Below are 24,670 nucleotides of genomic sequence, written 5' to 3'. Positions count from 1 at the left end.
GTCAACTGAGTTTTCACACTCTGACTCCTGGGAAGGAGAAAACTTGTTGTATATGTTCCCCTCCATGTCTCCAGTTTCCACACATACTGCTGATTAGATTAAAACATTATTTTATAGAGAGCTGACACTCGACTTTTATATTTAATTAGGGCTATAAATAAGGAGAGCGGTGCACAGGTGCATGCTGGGAAGGAGAAAAAAAGGTGAGTGGAGAGTGATGCTTCCGAGGATGAAAATTCAGATTCAGTTACTACAGGTTTTATGAGAACGTTACTACATTGATTCACTAAACAAAATAAGGGAAAACTCATTTTGCTCTCTGAGCCATTTTGTACCATTTCAAGTATTAAGTAAATTGTACGACAAAAACAGAAACAAACTTTGCTGTCATTTGTGTTGAGAAACGTTACAGCAGAATCAGGCGCTGGTGAAGTTATTGTTAATGATATCAAAATATCATTGTCTCAGCTGCAGTGAGAACAAACTATTTCAGACGGTTTTGGAAAAAATGATTTTTTATTGAAAGCAACAGTTGCAAAGTTGATAGAACACCACCACCCAACCCTCACAACGTGTGTCACAAGCATACAAACGCATTCTCCTGCATGAAACAAAACACAAACAGGAAAAAAGAAGCAGGTTTTAAATGGTGATTCTGCTCCTCTGTTATTCTTCAGTGGTGCAGACGGACTTGTTGATGTTTTCTCTGACGTCTGGGAGCCCAGAGACACTTTACATGTGTAAAGCTTGTCCATGTTCCAGTCTGACGTCTGGATGGCCAGATAGCTGCTGATTTGGAAAGTCTGGTCCGGTTGGTGGACGGCGGTGCTGGTAGAGATCCCACTGCTCACTGGACTCCCACCGACCAACCAGGTCACTTCTGCAAAAGGCACAGACTGACTGGACAGACAGAGCAGAGTGGCTTTGTTGGAGCGGAGCTCAGCACTGGACGGAGGGAAGACAGTCAGGACAGGAGGAGAGAGGCTGGAGCCTGGAAATACAACAAGGACATTAATTACTAGGAATACATGATTGATGGAAAACATGACAGTCTCAGTGAAGGATAAAGAGTTTTCATGCTGCAGAAGCATCTAAAATATTTACAGTTTGTTTTTTTTTAATCAACTGTTATAGAATATGATCCATAAGTCTTTCAAAACATTTATTAATTTATTGATTGTGTCTAACAAAATCATATTTGTTTTCCAATACATCTATTTCAGTCAGTGTGAGAAATTATGACATATAATTCTTACTTTTTGTGTTTATCTAATAACCAAAGACGATTTCAAAAGAGAATTAAGATACGTTAAAAACTAATCCTATGAACCAAACAACAAATACAGTGGATCATCATTGTTATTGTAAAGGTAAATAGATTTTACAAAGATTAAATTTCTCACAACATGTGGAACTGAATAGTTTAAGTATATTCTTATTAAAAACAGGCGAATCATTTGTATAAAACATTTCCAATGTTGAGATCATTGGCACATTTCTGTGTCAAATACAATGTGTGGTATCAAGGCAAAGCTGGTATACAAAAATATAAGAATCTTAACTTCACCAAATACAATGTTAAAAGTTTTACAGAATCAACAAACACACATTTATTCTTTCTGTCCATTTGGGCCGGAGGCAAAATATCAATTGTGTTTATTGATCAGTTAAAAAGTTCTTACCTGTCACAATCAGCTTGGTCCCTTGTCCGAATACCACAGTGATTCAGTTTGTGCACATGGCTGTACAAAAACCTCCTGACGCTCTCTGAGGGGAGTGGAGCTGAAACTTCCTGTTGAGACCAACGTTCACTGTGAACGTCTCATTCTCTTCATCAGTCTGTTTATTTACTGAATTAAAAAAACTGCTGCACTTGTTTCAAACATTGTGTCTGCAGGAGAATTTATTCAATCACCCTGAATGTTTTTCTTGACTTATAGTGTTTGATGTTGGTCGGGTGTGTTGACAGCAGCTGAGTGTCCCTCCCTGAGGTTTTTGTCACAGTGTAAATCACTGTGATACAGTTCACTAGCAGAGCGTCCCATGTGTGACAGTAATAAACAGCAGAGTCTCCCTCCTCCACGTTGTTTATGATCAAACGATAATCTGTGTCGACTGATGAGTGGATGTGAATTTGGGAGAAGAGAAACCAGAACCATAGTTGGAGAGCTCCATCCATGATAAAACCTCAGTACATACTGAGGAACTCCTCCTGGAATCTGTTTATACCAGCAAGCAGAGTTAGTACAGTCCCCAGGTTACAGTCCATGGTGACTGTCTCTCCTTTCCTCACGGTCACAACAGGAGGCTTCTGTGTCACCACCGTCACACCACTCACACCTGGAAACAACAAGACCACACGGAGTCAAGAGAAACACACAGACTGATGAATCCAACACGAGGCCGGAGCTGCAGTAAGTCAGCCTCCTTACATGTTAGAGCGGTGATGAGAGTGCAGAGGGTCCCCAGCATGTTGTCAGTGTGTGCTGAGAGTGGCCTTGTCACTTGAGAGGGAGATGAGGGTCAGATGAGAGGGTTTGGAGGATGAGGAGAGGAGGTGCTGGAGGAGCAATTTAATACAAACCTGAAACTGAGAGAGGGACAGGAGGAGGAGCTTTGTACTTTAATCCTCTTCATGGAGAAATATTTCTTTCTCTCCATTTTTCTCAGTGTAGGTGAATACTTTCATTGATTTGTGTGTTTTACAGTGTTTCCATAATTTTGCAAACTTAAAGGATAGTTCACCAAAAATTTTAAAATCACTCATTATTCACCACTATGCCGATCCAAAGTGTTTGAGTCCACAAAACACTTTTGGATTTCAGGGGTAAACAGCGTTGCAGCCAAATCCAATATAACACGAAAGGAGGTAATTTACACCATGTTTTTAGTCTGAATGTTCTCTGTGATCTACGTGTGAACGTGGCTCCAGAGGAGGATATCAGAGGATATTAAGACTAAAAACATGGAGTAAATGAAGCTGTTCAGGTGAGATTTGAATGTCAGGGCTTACGGACACTTGGATGACATCACAGAAGCAGTATAGAGGCTTGATATTGTTTTTTTTCAGTAATGAGTGAATTTTCAGTTTTGGGTGAACTATCCCTTTAAGTCACAGTTAAAATCACCATCATCAAGATTTTAATTAGTCAACAACAATAATCTATTTAGGATATGAACATAATTTAAACACATCACAGTTAAAATGTGTATGATTGACCAAATAGCACTTATTAAAACAGTGGTGTGTTTGCAGTCAGGGACAGTTTCCTATCATTCTACACAGGTCTGACCCTTGACCTTTTCATTTACATGAAGTTATAAATCAGGAGAGGCGGCCTGCAGGTGCATCCTGGGTAGGAAGAGGGTGAGGTTGAGAGGTTACGCTTCACTGATAAAAACTCTGTTTCAGTTGCAGCTCATTTGACTGTTCTGACGTGTCAACTGCTCATGAAATCACATTGTTTTTTTGTATTGAATGATTCGTGAATGTAACAGAATGAAGCATGACAGTGTAAGTAAATGATGAATAATTTCATGCTCAGAAGAGTCTAAAATGTTCACATTTGTTTTTTTAAGTGACCTGAGGGTGGAGTGTATTTCTTTACTTTTAAATGTAGGTAGGTAGGCATGGTATGCATCATTTAAGTGATGTAGCTGGGATTAACTATTAATACATTTAAATGGTTTAAAGAAATGTCAATCACCACCGTCACACATCTTAGAGCAGTGATGAGAGTGCAGACAGTTGTCATTGTAAGCTGTGGTGATCGTTGCACTGGATCATTGATAGAAAGGCACAGGGGAGGGGGGCTCATGTCTCAACTCCCCTCTCTGATCTGCAGGATGCACCTGAAGGCCTCCTGTCTTTATATAGCTTCATGTAAATTAGGAGGTTCAGAGTCAATTCACAGGACTGGAAACTGATGATTCAGTTAATAGTATTAGTCTGTTCTAGCTCATGAATATTCATTGTGAAAATATGTGCATGTGCTTGTGTCCTGCAATAGATGCCTCATTTTAAGTTGCAGAAAACGTTTGATCTCCCATCTCCGGTTACTCCAACTGAAACAAAGAAACGTGAAGATTCAAACGTTGCACAAACCAGCATGAGTGACATCTGTAGGATCTCGGACAAATCTTTTAGAAATGATGAACAGAAGTGAGACGGTTAGTAAACCATGAGTTTAACCACAGCTCCTCATCCGGTCAGTCACTCTGTTGACTGGAGAGTTGTTCCTTTTCTTTTCAGGCATCACAAATTCTGAAAATATTATTGGTCACCTCACTCTGCACAAAAACACACACCAGAGAGTAACAAGTGGATAAGTTCAGAACATCTTCACCGGCACAAATGATGATTCCAGGTTTAATATCAAGGCGTTTGCGTTTTTAGTGCAGCAGCGTCTCTCCATGACTCACTTTCCTCCCTCCCAGGATGCACCTGCACGCCTCCTCTCTCGTAGCTCCATGTGAACAAAGAGGTCGGTGTCAGTGAAATCCCAAAGTTTAAAAGGAAAAGTCTTGAAACAACTTCATTATATTACATCAAACACAAAACGTTTCTGTAAAATCAATTTAGATCCTGTATTCAACTCTTATATTCATCTTAACATTCACACTGTCCTATATGCAGAGAACATTATATGAAGATATTCAATTATTGACTGAAGGATTTAATGATGTATTTAATTGGGGAGAATATATGTTTGCCATTTGGAAATTCATCAACATGAAACCATTATCTAAGTGTCAAATAGATCTAACTGAAGCTCCTCCTCCTGTCCCTCTCTCAGTTTCAGGTTTGTATTAAATTGCTCCTCCAGCACCTCCTCTCCTCATCCTCCAAACCCTCTCATCTGACCCTCATCAGCCTCTCAAGTGACAAGGCCACTCTCAGCACACACTGCCAACATGCTGGGGACCCTCTGCACTCTCATCACCGCTCTAACATGTAAGGAGGCTGACTTACTGCAGCTCCGGCCTCGTGTTGGATTCTTCAGTCTGTGTGTTTCTCTTGACTCCGTGTGGTCTTGTTGTTTCCAGGTGTGAGTGGTGTGAAGGTGGTGACTCAGAAGCCTCCTGTTGTGGCCGTGAGGAAAGGAGAGACAGTCACCATGGACTGTAACCAGGGGACTCTTAGTAACCGTTATGCTTACTGGTGTAAACAGATTCCAGGAGGAGTTCCTCAGTATGTACTAAGGTTTTATCATGGTCATAGCTCTCCAGGCTATGGTTCTGGTTTCTCTTCTCCCAAATTCACATCCACTCATCAGTCGACATCAGATTATCGTTTGATCATAAACAACGTGGAGGAGGGAGACTCTGCTGTTTATCACTGTAGCGTATGGGACGACTCTGCTAATGAGTGGGTATCACAGTGATTCACACTGTGACAAAAACCTCCTCACTTAACACTTCTGCTTTTTCTCCTGCTGACACATGTTGACCGACTGTGAAGCCATCAGGTGATGCTCTCTGTCCACAGAAGTTGAAACCTCTGATTATTCTTATATATATACCAAAATGTAAATGTTAAAACATCACAGATTATTTCCCTGGATTACGACACAAATCTATTGTTGTGCTTATATATATCTGATATGCTTTAACAAAAAAAAGTACAACACTAAAGCACAAATCATGATCTCAGAAAAGTTTTTAAATTGTTGAAATAATTATTGTTTACAGAAAATGTTAATATAACTTTCCACTCATCATGAAACAATCAATTAACAGGAAGTGAGCAGCAAAGAAACAATGTGTTCATTTGCTGATTTAAATTTCCTCAATGTAATAAAAGTGTGACGCACATCTAGTGATGGTTGAGGTGATTAGTTATTCTATACCAATCTAACTGCTTTACCATTCCTTCATTTATATGCTTCACTCATCAATGTGTGATGATTAATATGATTTCCACAAAATTACTAAATAAATTCAAGTCCTAATCAGAGCAGCTCACAAACAGGACGTCAGCAGAAATGTTCTCTGTGAAATCACATCAGTATTAACCCACAGGTATTAAACCCCCATGTTTAATACTGAAGATAATGTGACACCTTAGTTAGGAATAATTAAATTCCCTGTTTCTTTCTTTTTCTAACAGATGCATTGTTGCCTTTTTACATTTGTCGTTGGAGAACCATAGTCAACTGAGGTTTTCACACTCTGACTCCTGCGAAGGAGAAAACTTGTTGTATATGTTCCCCTCCATGTCTCCAGTTTCCACACATACTGCTGATTAGATTAAAACATTATTTTAAAGAGAGCTGACACTGGTCTTTATTATTTAATTAGGGATATAAATAAGGAGAGCAGTTGCACAGGTGCATCCTGGGAAGGAGAAAAAAGGTGGAGTGGAGAGGTGATGCTTCCGAGGATTAAAATTCAGATTCAGTTACTACAGGTGTTATGAGAATTTTACTACATTGATTCACTAAACCAAAATAAGGGGAAACTCATTTTGCTCTCTGAGATATTTTGTACCTTTTCAAGTATTAAGTAAATTTTACTGACAAAAGCAATGAGAACAAACTATTTCAGACGTGTTTTGGAAAAATGATTTTTTATTGAAAGCAACAGTTGCAAAGTTGATAGAACACCACCACCCAACCCTCACAACGTGTGTCACAAGCATACAAACGCATTTTCCTGCATGAAACAAAACACAAACAGGTAAAAAGAAGCAGGTTTTAAATGGTCATTCTGCTCCTCTGTTATTCTTCAGTGGTGCAGACGGACTTGTTGATGTTTTCCTCTGACGTCTGGGAGCCCAGAGACACTTTACATGTGTAAAGCTTGTCCATGTTCCAGTCTGACGTCTGGATGGCCAGATAGCTGCTGATTTGGAAAGTCTGGTCCGGTTGTTGGACGGCGGTGCTGGTAGAGATCCCACTGCTCACTGGACTCCCACCGACCAACCAGGTCACTTCTGCTAAAGGCACAGACTGACTGGACAGACAGAGCAGAGTGGCTTTGTTGGAGCGGAGCTCAGCACTGGACGGAGGGAAGACAGTCAGGACAGGAGGAGAGAGGCTGGAGCCTGGAAATACAACAAGGACATTAATTACTAGGAATACACTGATTGATGGAAAACATGACAGTCTCAGTGAAGGGTAAAGAGTTTTCATGCTGCAGAAGCATCTAAAATATTTACAGTTTGTCTTTTTTAATTAACACTGTTCATAGAATATGATCCATAAGTCTTTCAAAACATTTATACATTTATTGATTGTGTCTAACAAAATCATATTTGTTTTCCAGTACAACGATTTCAGTCAGTGAGATAAATTATTACATTTAAGTTCTTACTTTTTGTGTTTATCTAATGACCAAAGACGATTTCAAAAAGAGAATTAAGATACGTTAAAAACTAATCCTATGAACCAAACAACAAATACAGTGGATCATCATTGTTATTGTAAAGGTAAATAGATTTTACAAATCATTAGCACATTTCTGTGTCATATACAAAGTGTGGTATCAAGGCAAAGCTGGTATACAAAAATACAACAATCTTAAATTCATCAAATAAATGGTTAAATATTTTACAGAATCAACAAACACACATCTATTCTTTTCTGTCCATTTGGGTTGGATGCAAAATAGCAATTATGTTTATTGAGGAGTTAAAAAGTTCTTACCTGTCACAATCAGCTTGGTCCCTTGTCCGAATACCACAGTGATTCAGTTTGTGCACATGGCTGTACAAAAACCTCCTGACGCTCTCTGAGGGGAGTGGAGCTGAAACTTCCTGTTGAGACCAACGTTCACTGTGAACGTCTCATTCTCTTCATCAGTCTGTTTATTTACTGAATTAAAAAAACTGCTGCACTTGTTTCAAACATTGTGTCTGCAGGAGAATTTATTCAATCACCCTGAATGTTTTTCTTGACTTATAGTGTTTGATGTTGGTCGGGTGTGTTGACAGCAGCTGAGTGTCCCTCCCTGAGGTTTTTGTCACAGTGTGAATCATTGTGATACGTGTTCTTTAGCAGAGCTGTCCCATGTTGACAGTAATAAACAGAGAGTCTCTCTCCTCCACGTTGTTTATGATCAAACGATAATCTGTTGTCGACTGATGAGTGGATGTGAATTTGGGAGAAGAGAAACCAGAACCATAGGTTGGAGAGCTCGATCCATGATAAAACCTCAGTACATACTGAGGAACTCCTCCTGGAATCTGTTTATACCAACGAGCAGCGCTGTCAGTAGCAGTCCCCAGGTTACAGTCCATGGTGACTGTCTCTCCTTTCCTCACAGTCACAACAGGAGGCTTCTGTGTCACCACCGTCACACCACTCACACCTGGAAACAACAAGACCACACGGAGTCAAGAGAAACACACAGACTGATGAATCCAACACGAGGCCGGAGCTGCAGTAAGTCAGCCTCCTTACATGTTAGAGCGGTGATGAGAGTGCAGAGGGTCCCCAGCATGTTGTCAGTGTGTGCTGAGAGTGGCCTTGTCACTTGAGAGGGTGAAGAGGGTCAGATGAGAGGGTTTGGAGGATGAGGAGAGGAGGTGCTGGAGGAGCAATTTAATACAAACCTGAAACTGAGAGAGGGATAGGAGGAGGAGCTTTGGTTAAGTCTGCATGGTTTGTCATGTGCACTTTAATCCTCTTTATGGAGAAATATTTCATCTATCCATTATTCTCAGTGTAGGTGAATACTGTCATTGATTTGTGTGTTTTAAAGTGTTTCCATTATTTTGCAAACTTAAAGGGATAGTTCACCCAAAAATTTAAATTCACTCATTATTCACCACTATGCCGATGGAGGGGTGGGTGAAGTGTTTGAGTCCACAAAACACTTTTGGATTTCAGGAGTAAACAGCGTTGCAGCCAAATCCAATATAACACGAAAGGAGGTAATTTACACCATGTTTTTAGTCTGAATGTTCTCTGTGATCTACGTGTGAACGTGGCTCCAGAGGAGGATATCAGAGGATATTAAGACTAAAAACATGGTGTAAATGAAGCTGTTACAGGTGAGATTTGAATGTCAGGGCTTAGGGACACTTGGATGACATCACAGGAGCAGTATGGAGGCTTGATATTGTTTTTTTTCAGTAATGAGTGAATTTTCAGTTTTGGGTGAACTATCCCTTTAAGTCACAGTTAAAATCACCATCATCAAGATTATAGTTAGTCAACAACAATCATCTATTTAGGATATGAACATAATTTAAACACATCACAGTTAAAATGTGTATGATTGACCAAATAGCACTTATTAAAACAGTGGTGTGTTTGTAGTCAGGGACAGTTTCCTGTCATTCTACACAGGTCTGACCCTTGACCTTTTCATTTACATGAAGTTATAAATCAGGAGAGGCGGCCTGCAGGTGCATCCTGGGTAGGAAGAGGGTGAGGTTGAGAGGTTACGCTTCACTGATAAAAACTCTGTTTCAGTTGCAGCTCATTTGACTGTTCTGACGTGTCAACTGCTCATGAAATCACATTGTTTTTTTGTATTGAATGATTCTTGAATGTAACAGAATGAAGCATGACAGTATAAATAAATGATGAATAATTGGCATGCTTCAGAAGAGTCTAAAATGTTCACATTTGTTTTTTTAATTGACCTGTGGGTGGCGTGTATTTCTTTACTTTTAAATGTAGGTAGGTTGGCATGGTATGCATTATTTAAGTGATGTAGGTGGGAACTTATTAAATAAATACATTTAAATGGTTTAAAGAAATGTCAATCACCACCGTCACACATGTTAGAGCAGTGATGAGAGTGCAGACAGTTGTCAGTGTGTGCTGAGAGGGGCCTTGGAACCTGGGAAGTGAGCTGACTGCAGACAGATGAGAGGGTTCAGAGCACAAACTGTAAAGATGGCCGACGTGCTAGCTCCCCTGAAGTGAAGCCAAAGTGACTCCATCACCCCCTAGTGGCTGCCTGCAGATGATTTTACATTCTTTTATTTCATCACGCCTCGCCTATTGAAACAGCCTTTTTACTTCCCTCACCCAAAAGTCTATTGATGGACTCCAGACTGTACAGAACTCAGCTGCCAGGCTTTCAAACAGAACCATAAGACCACATCACTCCTTTTCTAGCGTCTTCACCCTGGCTTCCTCTATGTTTTAGAAGAGATTTTATGATTTAGCTGATTACTTTTAAATCTCTCCGTGGCATTTCTCCAAGCTACATATCAGACCTTTTAGTATTTTACTACCCCTCACGTACATGGACATCCTCAGGCAGAGGTCTTCTCTGTGTTCCAAACACTAGATTAAAAACTAAAGGGGACAGAGTGTTTGCTGTGAGGGCCCCAAGACTCTGCAGTAATCTGCCTGAGGAAATCAGGTCATCTGAGATCTCTTTTACATCCTGTGTTAAAACACACTTTCATCGGAGAGCCTGATTTTACCTGAATTTGATTTCTTTTTTATTGAATTATAATTTTAACACTTCATTTAAAAGAATTATATGTCTTTTCGAGTTATTTTAAATGAATACTGTCTTTAATATTTGTGATTTGTTAATTCTTGCTTTGCTCTGTTTTATTTTGCTGCCCTGTAAAGCTATTTGTTTCTATACATAAAGTTATTATTAGGTCAGAAACCCTGCCTCCTCCATGTTATGGTCCCATCCACTGACCAACATTAAATGTACATGTCAAATACCTTTTTTTAGGTAGTTCTCATCACACTGATGTATGTTTGAGTGTTAATCTTTCCAGTAGCTGTGGTTTCAATTAGTTATTGATGACATAAAAAGGGGTTAAACATCATGATTGACAGCTGAGACTGATTTGTGATTGGTTGAGAGCGTGCTTCGTCAGGACCTCGATATTGCAGCCCCATCCCTTGATCTCATTCATGCAGTCGCTAGCTCCATATGAAATAAAGGCCGAAAAATTTCAGAATTCCTATGTGCCATTTATTTTAGCTTCCTCTCTGGAAAGTGGGAGGAAGTGGAGGTGCGTTGTCCATCTATATGTGAGGGTTGACAGCTGGAGTAAGAGCACCGCCCTGGTAGGTGGCATTGGAGAGCTCCCTGCCTTTATAAGGACAGGTGTGGGCAATGACTGCCTCTTGTCTGATGCCTGGCACATGGTGACTGTTGTGTTTGTGCAGGTAAGGGAGACTGGGAGAAAGGAGATGTTTTATTTTTCTGCTCGAAATCTAATGAGGTGTCTTGGACATTCAGTTGGGTGGCTGTGTCTCGACCCAGATTTCTGTGGCCCCATGTTTGAGAGAAGATTCAGGGTTTGCCTCTCCCCTGTTTGAGCCACAGTACAGAGTCAGTCATCCATTGTCGCTGTACAGTAGGGCCCCTCATTGAGCAGGGTAATATATAATAGCAATGTAAATCCCCTCTAATGTTTTTTTTAAATATATTTGATTGTGACCCTGAACCAACTGAGTCTCCCCCTCTTTGCTCTTGTTTTAGGAAGCTGGACGATCTACGGGGAGCAGTCGTAGGATGCACACCACTTTGCATGCAGTGTGTCCACCTGAAGGGTGGTGGTCACTTGAACAGTGTGTTGTGGTTTAGTCCTTGCAGTGTAAGTTGTAGTGATCACCGTGTGCTCACGTGGTGGTGTCTATTGGGGTTTGTGATAGAATCTCCACGTGGTGGTAAGTACGCTGCCTACATAATGGTCCCCACTATTCAGGTAAAAGTGTGTTGTTCTCTGTGCTCCCAGTATTTTGTTATTTTGAGCTTTTATAAAACTAAAACAGAGAAAGTTATTTGTTTTTACTTATAATTGTCTTTATCTTATTTCTTTTCTCAGGTCTTCCATTCTACTCGTTCCATTATTGAATAAAGATTTAAGTTTGAACTGCATGTCTCTGCTTTTCCTGAACCCCCAAAATGTGATGCTGTCCATTCATTTTTAATGAATGATAATTTTAACACTTCATTTAAAAGAATTATATGTCTTTTCGAGTTATTTTAAATGAATACTGTCTTCAATATTTGTGATTTGTTCATTCTTGCTGTGCTCTGTTTTATTTTGCTGCCCCTGTAAAGCTATTAGTTTCTATACATAAAGTTATTATTAGGTCAGAAACCCTGCCTCCTCCATGTTATGGTCCCATCCACTGACCAACATTAAATGTACATGTCAAATACCTTTTTTTAGGTAGTTCTCATCACACTGATTTATGTTTGAGTGTTCATTTTTCCAGTAGCTGTGGTTTCAATTAGTTATTGATGCTATAAAAAGGGGTTAAACATCATGATTGACAGCTGAGACTGATTTGTGATTGGTCGAGAGCGTGCTTCGTCAGGACCTCGATATTGCAGCCCCATCCCTTGATCTCATTCATGTAGTCGCTAGCTCCACATGAAATAAAGGCCGAAAAATTTCAGAATTCCTATGTGCCATCTATTTTAGCTTCCTCTCTGGAAAGTGGGAGGAAGTGGAGGTGCGTTGTCCATCTATATGTGAGGGTTGACAGCTGGAGTTAGAGCACCGCCCTGGTAGGTGGCATTGGAGAGCTCCCTGCCTTTATAAGGACAGGTGTGGGCAATGACTGCCTCTTGTCTGATGCCTGGCACATGGTGACTGTTGTGTTTGTGCAGGTAAGGGAGACTCGGAGAAGGAGATGTTTTATTTTTCTGCTCGAAATCTAATGAGGTGTCTTGGACATTCAGTTGGGTGGCTGTGTCTCGACCCAGATTTCTGTGGCCCCATGTTTGAGAGAAGATTCAGGGTTTGCCTCTCCCCTGTTTGAGCCACAGTACAGAGTCAGTCATCCATTGTCGCTGCACAGCAGGGCCCCTCATTGAGCAGGGTAATATATAATAGCAATGTAAATCCCCTCTAATGTTTTTTTTTTAATATATTTTATCGTGACCCTGAACCAACTGAGTCTCCCCCTCTTTGCTCTTGTTTTAGGCAGCTGGACGATCTACGGGGAGCAGTCGTAGGATGCACACCACTTTGCATGCAGTGTGTCCACCTGAAGGGTGGTGTCACTTTGAACAGTGTGTTGTGGTTTAGTCCTTGCAGTGTAAGTTGTAGTGATCACCGTGTGCTCACGTGGTTGTGTCTATTGGAGTTTGTGATAAAATCTCCACGTGGTGGTAAGTACGCTGCCTACATAATGGTCCCCGCTATTTAGGTAAAGTGTGTTGTTCTCTGTGCTCCCAGTATTTTGTTATTTGAGCTTTTATAAAACTAAAACAGAGGAAGTTATTTGTTTTTACTTATAATTGTCTTTATCTTATTTCTTTTCTCAGGTCTTCCATTCTACTCGTTCCATTATTGAATAAAGATTTAATTTTGAACTGCATGTCTCTGCTTTTCCTGAACCCCCAAAATGTGATGCTGTCCAGACAGACTGAGGTCATTGGGGTCTAGTATGACCCATAATAATAATAATTACAATATATAATATTAAATTTAAATCTGGATCTTAAGAATAACTGACTCCACATTGTGCTGTTCAATCTGCACTACCTGATGAAAAGGGATAATAAAATCTACAGTACACAGTGTAGTGATGTTAATTGGACAATAGAGAGCAGCACTGGATGGTTGATAGAAAGGCACAGGGGGGGGGGCTCATGTCTCAACTCCCCTCTGATCTGCAGGATGCACCTGAAGGCCTCCTGTCTTTATATAGCTTCATGTAAATCAGGAGGTTCAGAGTCAAATCACTGAACTGGAAACTGATGATTCAGTGATTAGTATTAGTCAGTCCTAGCTCATGAATATTAATTTAGAAATTTGTACATGTGCTTGTGTCCTGCAATAGATGCCTCATTTTAAGTTGCAGAAAACGTATTGATCTCCCATCTCCGGTTACTCCAACTGAAACAAAGAAACGTGAAGATTCAAACGTTGCACAAACCAGCATGAGTGACATCTGTAGGATCTCGGACAAATCTTTTAGAAACGATGAGCAGAAGTGAGACGGTTAGTAAACCATGAGTTTAACCACAGCTCCTCATCCCTCAGTCACTCTGTTGACTGGAGAGTTGTTCCTTTTCTTTTCAGGCATTACAAATTCTGGAAATATTATTGGTCACCTCACTCTGCTCAAAAACACACACCAGAGAGTAACAAGTGGATAAGTTCAGAACATCTTCACCGGCACAAATGACAATTCCAGGTTTAATATCAAGGTGTTTGCATTTTTAGTGCAGCAGCGTCTCTCCATGACTCACTTTCCTCCCTCCCAGGATGCACCTGCACGCCTCCTCTCTCATAGCTCCATGTGAACAAAGAGGTCAGGTGTCAGTGAAATCCCAAATTTTAAAAGGAAAAGTCTTGAACCAACTTCATTATATTAAATCTGACACAAAACGATTCTGTAATATCAATGTAGATCCTGTAATCAACTCTTATATTCATCTTAACATTCACACTGTCCTATATGCAGAGAACATTATATGAAGATATTCAATTATTGACTGAAGGATTTAATATGTATTTAATTGGGGGAATATATGTGTTTGCCACTTGGAAATTCATCAACATAAAACCATTATCTAAGTGTCAAATAGATCTAACTGAAGCTCCTCCTCCTGTCCCTCTCTCAGTTTCAGTGTTGTATTAAATTGCTCCTCCAGCACCTCCTCTCCTCATCCTCCAAACCCTCTCATCTGACCCTCATCTCCCTCTCAAGTGACAAGGCCACTCTCAGCACACACTGACAACATGCTGGGGACCCTCTGCACTCTCATCACCGCTCTAACATGTAAGGAGGCTGACTTACTGCAGCTCCGGCCTCGTGTTGGATTCTCAGTCTGTGTGTTTCTCTTGACTCCGTGTGTCTTGTTGTTTCCAGGTGTGAGTGGTGTGACGGTGGTGACACAGAAGCCTCCTGTTGTGACCGTGAGGAAAGGAGAGACAGTCACCATGGACTGTAACCTGGGGACTGTTACTGGCTATTCTGCTCGCTGGTATAAACAGATTCCAGGAGGAGTTCCTCAGTATGTACTGGAGTTTTATCATGGATGGAGTTCTACAAAATATGGTTCTGGTTTCTCTTCTCCCAAATTCACATCCACTCATCAGTCGACAACAGATTATCGTTTGATCATAAACAACGTGGAGGAGGGAGATTCTGCTGTTTATCACTGTACCACATGGGACACTCTGCTAGTGAACACGTATCACAGTGATTTACACTGTGACAAAAACCTCCTCACTTAACACTTCTGCTTTTTCTCCTGCTGACACATGTTGACCGACTGTGAAGCCATCAGGTGATGCTCTCTGTACACAGAAGTTGAAACCTCTGATTATATGTATATATAATATACCAAAATGAAAATGTCAAAACATCCCAGATTATTTTCCTGGATTACTACACAAATCTAAATGTTTGTGATTATATTTATCTGATATGCTTTAACAAAAAAAAGTCCAACACTAAAGCACAAATCATGATCTCAGAAAAGTTTTAAATTGTTGTAATAATTATTGTTTGCAGAAAATGTTAATATAACTTTCCACTCATCATGAAACAATCAATTAACAGGAAGTGAGCAACAAAGAATCAATGTGTTCATTTGCTGATTTAAATTTCCTCAATGTAATAAAAGTGTGACGCACATCTAGTGATGGTTGAGGTGATTAGTTATTCTATACCAATCTAATGCTTTACCATTCCTTCATTTATATGCTTCATTCATCGATGTGTGATGATTAATACAATTTCCACAAAATTACTAAATAAATTCAAGTCCTAATCAGAGCAGCTCACAAACAGGACGTCAGCAGAAATGTTATCTGTGAAATCACATCAGTATTAACTCACAGGTATTAAACCCCCATGTTTAATACTGCAGATAATGTGACAGTTTAGTTAGGAATAATTAAATTCCCTGTTTGTTTCTTTTTCTAACAGATGCATTGTTGCCTTTTTAGCATTTGTCATTGGAGAACCATAGTCAACTGAGTTTTCACACTCTGACTCCTGGGAAGGAGAAAACTTGTTGTATATGTCCCCTCCATGTCTCCAGTTTCCACACATACTGCTGATTAGATTAAAACATTATTTTATAGAGAGCTGACACTCGTCTGTATTATTTAATTAGGGCTATAAATAAGGAGAGCGGGTGCACAGGTGCATCTGGGAAGGAGAAAAAAAGGTGGAGTGGAGAGGTGATGCTTCCGAGGATGAAAATTCAGATTCAGTTACTACAGGTTTCATGAGAACGTTACTACATTGATTCACTAAACCAAAATAAGGGAAAACTCATTTTGCTCTCTGAGCCATTTTGTACCATTTCAAGTATTAAGTAAATTGTACGAACAAAAACAGAAACAAACTTTGCTGTCATTTGTGTTGAGAAACGTTACAGCAGAATCAGGCGCTGGTGAAGTTATTGTTAATGATATCAAAATATCATTGTCTCAGCTGCAGTGAGAACAAACTATTTCAGACGTGTTTTGGAAAAATGATTTTTTATTGAAAGCAACAGTTGCAAAGTTGATAGAACACCACCACCCAACCCTCACAACGTGTGTCACAAGCATACAAACGCATTTTCCTGCATGAAACAAAACACAAACAGGAAAAAGAAGCAGGTTTTAAATGGTCATTCTGCTCCTCTGTTATTCTTCAGTGGTGCAGACGGACTTGTTGATGTTTTCCTCTGACGTCTGGGAGCCCAGAGACACTTTACATGTGTAAAGCTTGTCCATGTTCCAGTCTGACGTCTGGATGGCCAGATAGCTGCTGATTTGGAAAGTCTGGTCCGGTTGGTGGACGGCGGTGCTGGTAGAGATCCCACTGCTCACTGGACTCCCACCGACCAACCAGGTCACTTCTGCAAAAGGCACAGACTGACTGGACAGACAGAGCAGAGTGGCTTTGTTGGAGCAGAGCTCAGCACTGGACGGAGGGAAGACAGTCAGGACAGGAGGAGAGAGGCTGGAGCCTGGAAATACAACAAGGACATTAATTACTAGGAATACACTGATTGATGGAAAACATGACAGTCTCAGTGAAGGATAAAGAGTTTTCATGCTGCAGAAGCATCTAAAATATTTACAGTTTGTCTTTTTTTAATCAACACTGTCATAGAATATGATCCATAAGTCTTTCAAAACATTATACATTTATTGATTGTGTCTAACAAAATCATATTTTTTTCCAATACAACTATTTCAGTCAGTGTGAGAAATTATGACATTTAAGTTCTTACTTTTTGTGTTTATCTAATAACCAAAGACGATTTCAAAAAGAAATTAAGATACGTTAAAAACTAATCCTATGAAGCAAACAACAAAGACAGTGGATCATCATTGTTATTGTAAAGGTAAATAGATTTTACAAAGATTAATTTCTCACAACATGTGGAACTGAATAGTAATAAGTATATTCTTATTAAAAACAGGAATCATTTGTAGAAAACATTTCCAGTCTTGTGATCATTGGCACATTTCTGTGTCAAATACAAAGTGTGGTATCAAGGCAAAGCTGATATTCAAAAATTAACAATCTTAAATTCACCAAATAAAATGTTAAATATTTTCAAATCAACAAACACATTTATTCTTTTCTGTCCATTTGGGCCAGAGCAAAATATCAATTGTGTTTATTGATCAGTTAAAAATTCTTACCTGTCACAATCAGCTTGGTCCCTTGTCCGAATACCACAGTGATTCAGTTTGTGCACATGGCTGTACAAAAACCTCCTGACGCTCTCTGAGGGGAGTGGAGCTGAAACTTCCTGTTGAGACCAACGTTCACTGTGAACGTCTCATTCTCTTCATCTGTCTGTTTATTTACTAAATTAAAAAAACTGCTGCACTTGTTTCAAACATTGTGTCTGCAGGAGAATTTATTCAATCACCTGAATGTTTTTCTTGACTTATAGTGTTTGATGTTGGTCGGATGTTTGACAGCAGCTGAGTGTCCCTCCCTGAGGTTTTTGTCACAGTGTGAATCATTGTGATACGTTTTCTAGCAGACTGTCCCATGTTTGACAGTAATAAACAGCAGAGTCTCCCTCCTCCACGTTGTTTATGATCAAACGATAATCTGTTGTTGACTGATGAGTGGATGTGAATTTGGGAGAAGAGAAACCAGAACCATAGTTGTAGAGCTCCATCCATGATAAACTCAGTACATACTGAGGAACTCCTCCTGGAATCTGTTTATACCAGAGCAGAGTCGTCAGTAACAGTCCCCAGGTTACAGTCCATGGTGACTGTCTCTCCTTTCCTCACGGTCACAACAGGAGGCTTCTGTGTCACCACCGTCACACCACTCACACCTGGAAACAACAAGACCACACGGAGTCAAGAGAAACCACAGACTGATGAATCCAACACGAGGCCGGAGCTGCAGTAAGTCAGCCTCCTTACATGTTAGAGCGGTGATGAGAGTGCAGAGGGTCCCCAGCATGTTGTCAGTGTGTGCTGAGAGTGGCCTTGTCACTTGAGAGGAGATGAGGGTCAGATGAGAGGGTTTGGAGGATGAGGAGAGGAGGTGCTGGAGGAGCAATTTAATACAAACCTGAAACTGAGAGAGGGACAGGAGGAGGAGCTTTGTACTTTAATCCTCTTCATGGAGAAATATTTCTTCTCTCCATTTTCTCAGTGTAGGTGAATACTTTCATTGATTTGTGTGTTTTAAGTGTTTCCATATTTTGCAAACTTAAAGGATAGTTCACCAAAAATTTTAAATCACTCATTATTCACCACTATGCCGATGGAAAGTGTTTGAGTCCACAAAACACTTTTGGATTTCAGGGTAAAAGCGTTGCAGCCAAATCCAATATAATACGAAAGGAGGTAATTTACACCATGTTTTTAGTCTGAATGTTCTCTGTGATCTACGTGTGAACGTGGCTCCAGAGGAGGATATCAGAGGATATTAAGACTAAAAACATGGTGTAAATGAAGCTGGTTCAGGTGAGATTTGAATGTCAGGGCTTACGGACACTTGGATGACATCACAGAAGCAGTATAGAGGCTTGATATTGTTTTTTTTCAGTAATGAGTGAATTTTCAGTTTTGGGTGAACTATCCCTTTAAGTCACAGTTAAAATCACCATCATCAAGATTTTAATTAGTCAACAACAATATCTATTTAGGATATGAACATAATTTAAACACATCACAGTTAAAATGTGTATGATTGACCAAATAGCACTTATTAAAACAGTGGTGTGTTTGCAGTCAGGGACAGTTTCCTGTCATTCTACACAGGTCTGACCCTTGACCTTTTCATTTACATGAAGTTATAAATCAGGAGAGGCGGCCTGCAGGTGCATCCTGGGTAGGAAGAGGGTGAGGTTGAGAGGTTACGCTTCACTGATAAAAACTCTGTTTCAGTTGCAGCTCATTTGACTGTTCTGACGTGTCAACTGCTACTGAAATCACATTGTTTTTTTTGTATTGAATGATTCGTGAATGTAACAGAATGAAGCATGACAGTGTAAGTAAATGATGAATAATTGTCATGCTTCAGAAGAGTCTAAAATGTTCACATTTGTTTTTTTAAGTGACCTGAGGTGGCGTGTATTTCTTTACTTTTAAATGTAGGTAGGTAGGCATGGTATGCATCATTTAAGTGATGTAGCTGGGAACTTATTAAATAAATACATTTAAATGGTTTAAAGAAATGTCAATCACCACCGTCACACATCTTAGAGCAGTGATGAGAGTGCAGACAGTTGTCAGTGTAAGCTGTGGTGATCGTTGCACTGGATCATTGATAGAAAGGCACAGGGGGGGGGGGGGGGGGGGGGGGGGGGGGGGGGGGGGGGGGGGGGGGGGGGGGGGGGGGGGGCAGGGGGGGGGGTGCTCATGTCTCAACTCCCCTCTCTGATCTGCAGGATGCACCTGAAGGCCTCCTGTCTTTATATAGCTTCATGTAAATTAGGAGGTTCAGAGTCAATTCACTGGACTGGAAACTGATGATTCAGTGATTAGTATTAGTCAGTCTAGCTCATGAATATTCATTTGAAAATATGTGCATGTGCTTGTGTCCTGCAATAGATGCCTCATTTTAAGTTGCAGAAAACGTATTGATCTCCCATCTCCGGTTACTCCAACTGAAACAAAGAAACGTGAAGATTCAAACGTTGCACAAACCAGCATGAGTGACATCTGTAGGATCTCGGACAAATCTTTTAGAAACGATGAACAGAAGTGAGACGGTTAGTAAACCATGAGTTTAACCACAGCTCCTCATCCGGTCAGTCACTCTGTTGACTGGAGAGTTTTCCTTTTCTTTTCAGCATCACAAATTCTGGAAATATTATTGGTCACCTCACTCTGCACAAAAACACACACCAGAGAGTAACAAGTGGATAAGTTCAGAACATCTTCACCGGCACAAATGACAATTCCAGGTTTAATATCAAGGTGTTTGCATTTTTAGTGCAGCAGCGTCTCTCCATGACTCACTTTCCTCCCTCCCAGGATGCACCTGCACGCCTCCTCTCTCGTAGCTCCATGTGAACAAAGAGGTCGGTGTCAGTGAAATCCCAAAGTTTAAAAGGAAAAGTCTTGAAACCAACTTCATTATATTACATCAACACAAAACGTTTCTGTAATATCAATTTAGATCCTGTAATCAACTCTTATATTCATCTTAACATTCACACTGTCCTATATGCAGAGAACATTATATGAAGATATTCAATTATTGACTGAAGGATTTAATGATGTATTTAATTGGGGGAATATATGTTTGCCATTGGAAATTCATCAACATAAAACCATTATCTAAGTGTCAAATAGATCTAACTGAAGCTCCTCCTCCTGTCCCTCTCTCAGTTTCAGGTTTGTATTAAATTGCTCCTCCAGCACCTCCTCTCCTCATCCTCCAAACCCTCTCATCTGACCCTCATCACCCTCTCAAGTGACAAGGCCACTCTCAGCACACACTGACAACATGCTGGGGACCCTCTGCACTCTCATCACCGCTCTAACATGTAAGGAGGCTGACTTACTGCAGCTCCGGCCTCGTGTTGGATTCATCAGTCTGTGTGTTTCTCTTGACTCCGTGTGGTCTTGTTGTTTCCAGGTGTGAGTGGTGTGACGGTGGTGACACAGAAGCCTCCTGTTGTGACCGTGAGGAAAGGAGAGACAGTCACCATGGACTGTAACCTGGGGACTGTTACTGGTATTATGCTACTGGTATAAACAGATTCCAGGAGGAGTTCCTCAGTATGTACTGAGGTTTCATCATGGATCAGCTCTCCAGCTATGGTTCTGGTTTCTCTTCTCCCAAATTCACATCCACTCATCAGTCGACAACAGATTATCGTTTGATCATAAACAACGTGGAGGAGGGAGACTCTGCTGTTTATCACTGTAGCACATGGGACGCTCTGCTAATGACTGTATCACAGTGATTACACTGTGACAAAAACCTCCTCACTTAACACTTCTGCTTTTTCTCCTGCTGACACATGTTGACCGACTGTGAAGCCATCAGGTGATGCTCTCTGTCCACAGAAGTTGAAACCTCTGATTATACGTATATATAATATACAAAATGTAAATGTTAAAACATCCCAGATTATTTTCCTGGATTACTAACAAATCTAAATTTTGTGATTATTATATGATAAGCTTTAACAAAAAAACAACACTAAAGCACAAATCATGATCTCAGAAAAGTTTTAAAATTGTTGTAATAATTATTGTTTACAGAAAATGTTAATATAACTTTCCACTCATCATGAAACAATCAATTAACAGGAAGTGAGCAACAAAGAATCAATGTGTTCATTTGCTGATTTAAATTTCCTCAATGTAATAAAAGTGTGACGCACATCTAGTGATGGTTGAGGTGATTAGTTATTCTATACCAATCTAACTGCTTTACCATTCCTTCATTTATATGCTTCATCATCGATGTGTGATGATTAATACAATTTCCACAAAATTAAATAAATTCAAGTCCTAATCAGAGCAGCTCACAAACAGGACGTCAGCAGAAATGTTATCTGTGAAATCACATCAGTATTAACCCACAGGTATTAAACCCCCATGTTTAATACTGCAAGATAATGTGACAGTTAGTTAGGAATAATTAAATTCCCTGTTTTGTTTCTTTTTCTAACAGATGCATTGTTGCCTTTTTAGCATTTGTCATTGGAGAACCATAGTCAACTGAAGTTTTCACACTCTGACTCCTGGGAAGGAGAAACTTGTTGTATATGTTCCCCTCCATGTCTCCAGTTTCCACACATACTGCTGATTAGATTAAAACATTATTTTAAAGAGCTGACACTTGACTTTTATTTAATTAGGGCTATAAATAAGGAGAGCGGGTGCACAGGTGCATCTGGGAAGGAGAAAAAAGGTGGAGTGGAGAGTGATGCTTCCGAGGATGAAAATTCAGATTCAGTTACTACAGGTTTATGGAACGTTACTACATTGATTCACTAAACCAAAATAAGGGAAACTATTTTGCTCTCTGAGCCATTTTGTACCATTTCAAGTATAAGTAATTTTACTGACAAAAACAGAAACAAACTTTGCTGTCATTTGTGTTGAGAAACGTTACAGCAGAATCAGGCGCTGGTGAAGTTATTGTTAATGATATCAAAATATCATTGTCTCAGCTGCAGTGAGAACAAACTATTTCAGACGTGTTTTGGAATAATGATTTTTTATTGAAAGCAACAGATGCAAAGTTGATAGAACACCACCACCCAACCCTCACAACGTGTGTCACAAGCATACAAACGCATTTTCCTGCATGAAACAAAGCACAAACAGGAAAAAAGAAGCAGGTTTTAAATGGTCATTCTGCTCCTCTGTTATTCTTCAGTGGTGCAGACGGACTTGTTGATGTTTTCCTCTGACGTCTGGGAGCCCAGAGACACTTTACATGTGTAAAGCTTGTCCATGTTCCAGTCTGACGTCTGGATGGCCAGATAGCTGCTGATTTGGAAAGTCTGGTCCGGTTGTGGACGGCGGTGCTGGTAGAGATCCCACTGCTCACTGGACTCCCACCGACCAACCAGGTCACTTCTGCAAAGGCACAGACTGACTGGACAGACAGAGCAGAGTGGCTTTGTTGGAGCAGAGCTCAGCACTGGACGGAGGAAGACAGTCAGGACAGGAGGAGAGAGGCTGGAGCCTGGAAATACAACAAGGACATTAATTACTAGGAATACTGATTGATGGAAAACATGACAGTCTCAGTGAAGGATAAAGAGTTTTCATGCTGCAGAAGCATCTAAAATATTTACAGTTTGTCTTTTTTAATTAACACTGTTCATAGAATATGATCCATAAGTCTTTCAAAACATTTACATTTATTGATTGTGTCTAACAAAATCATATTTGTTTTCCAATACAACGATTTCAGTCAGTGAGATTTAAGTTCTTACTTTTTTGTGTTTATCTAATAACCAAAGACGATTTCAAAAGAGAATTAAGATACGTTAAAAACTAATCCTATGAACAAACAACAAATACAGTGGATCATCATTGTTATTGTAAAGGTAAATAGATTTTACAAAGATTAAATTTCTCACAACATGTGGAACTGAATATTATAAGTATATTCTTATTAAAAACAGGCGAATCATTTGTAGAAAACATTTCCATGTTGAGATCATTGCACATTTCTGTGTCAAATACAAAGTTGTGGTATCAAGGCAAAGCTGGTATACAAAAATATAACAATCTTAAATTCACAAATAAATGTTAAATATTTTACAGAATCAACAAACACCATTTATTCTTTTCTGTCCATTTGGTTGGAGCAAAATATCAATTGTGTTTATTGATCAGTTAAAAGTTCTTACCTGTCACAATCAGCTTGGTCCCTTGTCCGAATACCACAGTGATTCAGTTTGTGCACATGGCTGTACAAAAACCTCCTGACGCTCTCTGAGGGGAGTGGAGCTGAAACTTCCTGTTGAGACCAACGTTCACTGTGAACGTCTCATTCTCTTCATCAGTCTGTTTATTTAAATTAAAAAAACTGCTGCACTTGTTTCAAACATTGTGTCTGCAGGAGAATTTATTCAATCACCCTCAATGTTTTTCTTGACTTATAGTGTTTGATGTTGGTCGGTGTGTTGACAGCAGCTGAGTGTCCCTCCCTGAGGTTTTTGTCACAGTGTGAATCATTGTGATACGTTTCTTTAGCAGAGTCGTCCCATGTGACAGTAATAAACAGCAGAGTCTCCCTCCTCCACGTTGTTTATGATCAAACGATAATCTGTGTCGACTGATGAGTGGATGTGAATTTGGGAGAAGAGAAACCAGAACCATATTGGAGAGCTCCATCATGATAAAACCTCACTACATACTGAGGAACTCCTCCTGGAATCTGTTTATACCAGCGAGCAGATGTCAGTAACAGTCCCCAGGTTACAGTCCATGGTGACTGTCTCTCCTTTCCTCACGGTCACAACAGGAGGCTTCTGTGTCACCACCGTCACACCACTCACACCTGGAAACAACAAGACCACACGGAGTCAAGAGAAACACACAGACTGATGAATCCAACACGAGGCCGAGCTGCAGTAAGTCAGCCTCCTTACATGTTAGAGCGGTGATGAGAGTGCAGAGGGTCCCCAGCATGTTGTCAGTGTGTGCTGAGAGTGGCCTTGTCACTTGAGAGGGTGATGAGGGTCAGATGAGAGGGTTTGGAGGATGAGGAGAGGAGGTGCTGGAGGAGCAATTTAATACAAACCTGAAACTGAGAGAGGGACAGGAGGAGGAGCTTTGGTTAAGTCTGCATGGTTTGTCATGTGT

At 40.1% G+C, this 24,670-nt stretch overlaps 4 pseudogenes and 3 gene segments (V, D, J or C); 3 read left to right on the top strand and 4 right to left on the bottom strand.

Moving 5' to 3' along the window:
- Positions 1-519: 519 nt before the first annotated feature.
- LOC117766079 lies at positions 520-2,472 on the bottom strand. The segment is given in 4 exon segments: positions 520-991; positions 1,683-1,727; positions 2,200-2,340; positions 2,433-2,472. Coding segments are annotated over 4 exon segments (551 nt in total).
- Positions 2,473-4,782: 2,310 nt separating this feature from the next.
- On the top strand, positions 4,783-5,471 carry LOC117766695. The segment is given in 2 exon segments: positions 4,783-4,954; positions 5,047-5,471. Coding segments are annotated over 2 exon segments (378 nt in total).
- Positions 5,472-6,549: 1,078 nt separating this feature from the next.
- Positions 6,550-8,578, bottom strand: LOC117766688 (annotated as a pseudogene).
- A 5,957-nt stretch (positions 8,579-14,535) lies between these two features.
- On the top strand, positions 14,536-15,361 carry LOC117766693. The segment is given in 2 exon segments: positions 14,536-14,675; positions 14,766-15,361. Coding segments are annotated over 2 exon segments (408 nt in total).
- A 1,021-nt stretch (positions 15,362-16,382) lies between these two features.
- LOC117766690 lies at positions 16,383-18,377 on the bottom strand (annotated as a pseudogene).
- Positions 18,378-20,756: 2,379 nt separating this feature from the next.
- On the top strand, positions 20,757-21,300 carry LOC117766078 (annotated as a pseudogene).
- A 1,261-nt stretch (positions 21,301-22,561) lies between these two features.
- On the bottom strand, positions 22,562-24,577 carry LOC117766691 (annotated as a pseudogene).
- Positions 24,578-24,670: the final 93 nt, after the last annotated feature.

This window comes from Hippoglossus hippoglossus, chromosome 8 (assembly GCF_009819705.1).
Source record: "Hippoglossus hippoglossus isolate fHipHip1 chromosome 8, fHipHip1.pri, whole genome shotgun sequence".
Classification (NCBI taxonomy): domain Eukaryota; kingdom Metazoa; phylum Chordata; class Actinopteri; order Pleuronectiformes; family Pleuronectidae; genus Hippoglossus; species Hippoglossus hippoglossus.
This window is presented reverse-complemented; position numbering and strand designations above follow the sequence as displayed.